The 4,943-nt window shown below is 48.3% G+C and overlaps 2 protein-coding genes across 2 annotated transcripts in view; one reads left to right on the top strand and one right to left on the bottom strand.

The window, feature by feature from the left end:
* Positions 1-627, bottom strand: part of klhl15 (kelch-like family member 15) — a 10,862-nt gene extending 10,235 nt beyond the window's left edge. Inside the window, exon 1 of the mRNA XM_008396897.2 lies at positions 368-627. Within this exon, the coding sequence (XP_008395119.1) occupies positions 368-428 (61 nt within the window). The 5' untranslated portion in view covers positions 429-627. The remainder of the gene's footprint in view (positions 1-367) is intronic.
* Positions 628-1,105: 478 nt separating this feature from the next.
* eif2s3 (eukaryotic translation initiation factor 2, subunit 3 gamma) overlaps positions 1,106-4,943 on the top strand; it is a 6,869-nt gene continuing 3,031 nt past the window's right edge. The window contains exons 1-7 of the mRNA XM_008396899.2: positions 1,106-1,198; positions 1,293-1,399; positions 2,738-2,801; positions 2,919-3,046; positions 3,220-3,341; positions 4,213-4,307; positions 4,391-4,549. Of these exons, the coding sequence (XP_008395121.1) occupies positions 1,331-1,399; positions 2,738-2,801; positions 2,919-3,046; positions 3,220-3,341; positions 4,213-4,307; positions 4,391-4,549 (637 nt within the window). The 5' untranslated portion in view covers positions 1,106-1,198; positions 1,293-1,330. The remainder of the gene's footprint in view (positions 1,199-1,292; positions 1,400-2,737; positions 2,802-2,918; positions 3,047-3,219; positions 3,342-4,212; positions 4,308-4,390; positions 4,550-4,943) is intronic.

Below are 4,943 nucleotides of genomic sequence, written 5' to 3'. Positions count from 1 at the left end.
GGCTTCTGGACCAGGCTAACACCTGACCCACAGAGGCTTCTGGACCAGGCTAACACCTGACCCACAGTGGCGTGTAGGTGTTTGGGTTACCCTACTACAGGATGGCGGACCTGAGCTACCGGCTCAGGGTTACAGACCCCCGGGTGTTTTCATTCCTCCAGCGAGCTGCAGCTCTGCTTCATGCCGAAACCAGAGCTCCAAAACAAAGGCTCCACACAGCGGGTCACCTCGACTCTCACAGCCGCCGACAGAAGCTCGTTTTTAGCATTTTGAACTGGAAGAAGACGGTTTAAAGCGCCCGTCTGAGGCTCAGTGTTGAACGCGGGGGACGAGCTTTAGCTTAGCGGCTAAGATCCAGCCGTCTCACCTCGGCGGTGCGAATCCCCACAACCCCTCTTCGACCAGGCAGCTCTGGCTCCGTCGGACATGAAGTTGGGGGTTCAGCTCCGGGATCAGGAGAGAGGCGGGCAGCGGTGGACTGCCGGATCCCGACGGTAATCCATCTGCCGGACGAAAGGACCCCCGACACGGCTCTGAATTAGATGGCTCCAGAACCACAGCAGCCCACAGGATTTACGGACTCCATCTTCTGCACCGGCGTCATTTCCCTTCTGGGCGGAACTGAAGGGCGGCGAGCAGAGCGCCAGAGATCGTGTGTGTAAAGAAGATGTGTCACTACAAATGGAGAGGAAAAACTATTTCCAGACCCACTCATTAAATTAAAATAGCATAAAAACGTGTATTTATTTCAGTAACTGAAACACTTTATGTAGATTAACTATACACAGACTGATGTTTTCAAGAGTTGGTTTCTGTTTTTTTTAGGATATTTTTGCTTACAGTAAACGAAAAAAGAAATATTTAGCATCGACATAAAAAACTACAAAATGGCCTTTCGGGAACTACAAATCGTAAAATGACGTCACTTTCTACTGACGGACCCCAAACATGAGAAGCATGACATTTATTTTAATAAACTTCTATTTAAATAATGTAGGCTAGCAGAGAAATGTTTAGGTTCCATAAAAAGCGGGTCTTAATGAGGAATAAGGGGTGGAAACCCGGGTTGAGCTGTTATCGCGGTGGTGATAAATTGCATCAGCCGTTCAGAAAGGACCCCGTCTCTCTAACGCGGAGGAGTTTGTCTTTAAAGCAGCGAAATCTTTATGATTTTTTCCTTATCGGTTTAGTTCAACCGGTTCGTATTCTTTTGAAATTAACCAGGGGTAAAAGTGAATACATAGATTACTAAAAAAATAATGAAGTGATTTTTTTTTTTTTCCGTTGATCAGGCAGAGCCGCCGCCTCTTCCGTTCCCTTTTCATCCAAGATGGCGGGGGATGAGTCTGGTACAACGCTCGGTCAGCCTCACCTGGCCAGACAGGACCTCAGCACGTTGGTGAGTCTCCTTTTAACCGCCTCCACAGCTTCACGGTCCCCTGGCTGGTACTCCGGGACGGTTATTTGGCTGAAATAAAGTCGGGGAAAACGCGGAAATGGTTGGGGTGAACGGTGGCCGGAGCAACGCCGCTTCCACCCGGCGCATGACGGCAGGCCCAGCGGGGAAACGGAGCTCCCCTCCGCCGCTCCTCTGCCAACCGAAATATTTACTTTCAGAGTCTCCGAACCTCTGTTTTTAGTGTCGGTTACGTTTGACATGACTGGTTTCCACTGAGGATCGTCTACCGCTAATGAGTCTTAGTCAAAGTCAGATCAAAGCATACGCGATATATGCGTCTGGTTCCCTGGTGGGCGAAATATACCAGGGAGAAAAGGAAGAAGTTTAAACCATCTCTTCCATCCATCCCCGACTCCAACATCTCTGTCAGCCAGACGGAGATTTAGAGGAGCAGCAAAAGCAAAGGAGGTGATTAGCAAAGCTAACAACTGATAGCATCATCCTGGGACATGTCGCTGTGGAGGATTGTCTCTGCTGCCCGGATGTTGCCTGGAAACTCAGTTGGTTTAAAATGCTGGTGTGCGTTTTAGTAGTTTAGTTTCTGTAGATCAAAACATCCATCCATCCATCCATTTTCTTCCGCTTATCCGGGGTCGGGTCGCGGGGGCAGCAGCTTCAGAAGGGAGGCCCAGACTTCCCTCCCCAGCCACTTCTTCCAGCTCCTCCGGGGGAATCCCAAGGCGTTCCCAGGCCATAGAGAGACATCGTCCCTCCAGCGTGTCCTGGGTCTCCCCTCCTCCCTGTGGGACCTGAACACCTCACCAGGGAGGCGTCCAGGAGGCATCCTGACCAGATGCCCGAGCCTCAACTGGCTCCTCTCGACGTGGAGGAGCAGCGGCTCTACTCTGAGTCCCTCCCGGATGACCGAGCTTCTCTCTCTAAGGGAGAGCCCAGCCACCCTGCGGAGGAGGAAACCCATTTCGGCCGCTTGTACCCGTGATCTGGTTCTTTTGGTCATGACCCAAAGCTCATGACCATAGATGAGGGTGGGAACGTAGATCGACCGGTAAATCGAGAGCTTCGCTTTTTGGCTCAGCTCTCTCTTCACCACGACGGACCGGTACAGCGCCCGCTTCACGGCAGACGCTGCCCCAATCCGCCTGTCGATCTCCCTTCTTCCCTCATTCGTGAACAAGATCCCCAGATACTTAAACTCCTCCACTTGAGATCAAAACAGTCCTGACTTATTTCCCAGAGATCTGATGAGAGCCGCTGTTTCCTGCTAATCCCTCTCTGTGTCTCACTGTGTCCTCTGTCTCTCTGTCTGTCCCTCTGCAGGACGTGTCCACCTTAACGCCTCTGTCTCCAGAGATCATCAGCAGACAGGCCACCATTAACATCGGTACTGGACTCATTCTGTTTCCCCGCCGTTATTCTCAGTGATAAATGAATTCAAATCCATTTTTCCTTGTCGGTGATTAAGGCATTAAAATCAGTTTTTTTTCTCTGGTTCCTGAAGGCACCATCGGCCATGTGGCCCACGGGAAGTCCACAGTAGTGAAGGCCATCTCCGGCGTTCACACCGTCAGGTTCAAGAACGAGCTGGAGAGGAACATCACCATCAAGCTCGGATATGCTAACGCTAAGGTTTCTTCCTTTTAATTACGATGATTCATTAATAAATCCAGGTTAGTCTGGAACATGTAGACATCCTGAATCTCCATCCATCCTCCATCTTTGTCATTGAAGCTTCAGGATCCAGTTTTCCTGCTGCGTGTGGCTGCCGTCTCTCTCTTTACGCTCCGTCTTTACTGCTGCAGGTCTACAAGCTGGACGACCCCGGCTGCCCCAGGCCCGAGTGCTTCAGGTCGTGTGGCAGCAGCACCCCCGACGAGTTTCCCACAGACATCTCCGGCACCAAGGGCAACTTCAAACTGGTCCGGTAAGGCCGTTCCCAGCCGCTTCAGAGCTTCAAAACATAGATTTATATGTAGATAGGGTGCCACTTATTTCATCATCGTTATTTGTTTGTTTTTCGAATCTAAAGTAATTATTGGATTCAGAGTAACTTAACTGAAATACATTCCCAGAATTTATTGTTTCTACAATTTTACTTATTGCTTCACCTCCATTTCTTAATAATGAAAAATTAGTCGCTCAAAATACTTTGACTGGATTTTGAAGCCCTGTTGGTCCAATAGCAGCATCAATAACATAATCAGTAATATTGAGATTAGAATAGAATATATCTATTGATTCCCAAGGGGAAATTGCTTATTTGTTGAAAGCTTGAAAGCTTCTCCATCATAGGTGATAAATAAAAAATGTTTATATACATCTAAGAGTGATCAATTCAAAATGACTAGATATAAACAAATAAGTAACAACCAATTGCATGAAATATATTAATAAATAACCTATAAATGAGCGCAGAAAAAAATGTAATCAATTGGCAGCAGAGACTTGGGCATTTTAAAGTTGACGTCAACAAGCAGAATGACTTTCTGTGGTCTGTTTTATTCCTGTTGATGCTGATTTGCATCACACCTAAATTCATACTAATGTTCAGATTAATAATCTTTAACATCTGTAACATTTATTCTTCTTTTGTACACTTTGTCAGCTGGTTCTGGTGGTAGTTTAAACAGGTCAGCTGGTTCTGGTGGTAGTTTAAACAGGTCAGCTGGTTCTGGTGGTAGTTTAAACGGGTCAGCTGGTTCTGGTGGTAGTTTAAACGGGTCAGCTGGTTCTGGTCATAGTTTAAACGGGTCAGCTGGTTCTGGTTCTGACTGAAGCTCTCTTGTCTCCGACAGACACGTATCGTTTGTGGACTGTCCTGGTCACGACATTCTCATGGCCACCATGTTGAACGGCGCCGCCGTCATGGACGCCGCCCTCCTGCTGATCGGTGAGTCTGGTAGACGCTGCGGCTCGTTGGCGCCCCCAGCAGGGGGTCCGGTTGTGACCGGTTCTGGTTCTGTGTCCGACCAGCGGGGAACGAGTCGTGTCCTCAGCCTCAGACGTCGGAGCATCTGGCTGCCATAGAGATCATGAAGCTGAAGCACATCCTCATCCTGCAGAACAAGATCGACCTGGTGAAGGAGAGCCAGGCCAAGGAGCAGTACGAGCAGATCCTGGCCTTCGTGCAGGGTGGGTTCCCCTCAGCACCACAGGGCCGCCACCGTGTTGGCTGGACAGAAGCTAAATCTGCCTAAACATCTCAGCGTTAGCTTTTCTACTGGCTCCCATTGGTTCACCTCCACATTTGTTTGACACATTACTAGAATGGCATGTTCTCTTGTCTTTCCTATTTTGAGGAGTCACCAAGAAAAATGCGCTTTTGTGTCACACTAAATTTCTACCCCAGAAAACAAGAACTGCTGGATCACTGACTTAAAGTTAATGTTTCTCCTGCTAACAATCATCTGATGTTTTTCTTGATGAAATTTCTCCTGCTAACGTTTGTCCTGTTTTTCTTGCTAACATTTATTTTGCTAACGTTTCTCCTGCTAACGTTCCTCTTGCTAACGTTCCTCCTGCTGAC

The sequence above is a fragment of the Poecilia reticulata genome, linkage group LG20, assembly GCF_000633615.1.
Source record: "Poecilia reticulata strain Guanapo linkage group LG20, Guppy_female_1.0+MT, whole genome shotgun sequence".
NCBI lineage: Eukaryota > Metazoa > Chordata > Actinopteri > Cyprinodontiformes > Poeciliidae > Poecilia > Poecilia reticulata.
Note: the sequence above shows the minus strand (reverse complement) of the source record. Positions and strands in the feature narration are given on the sequence as shown.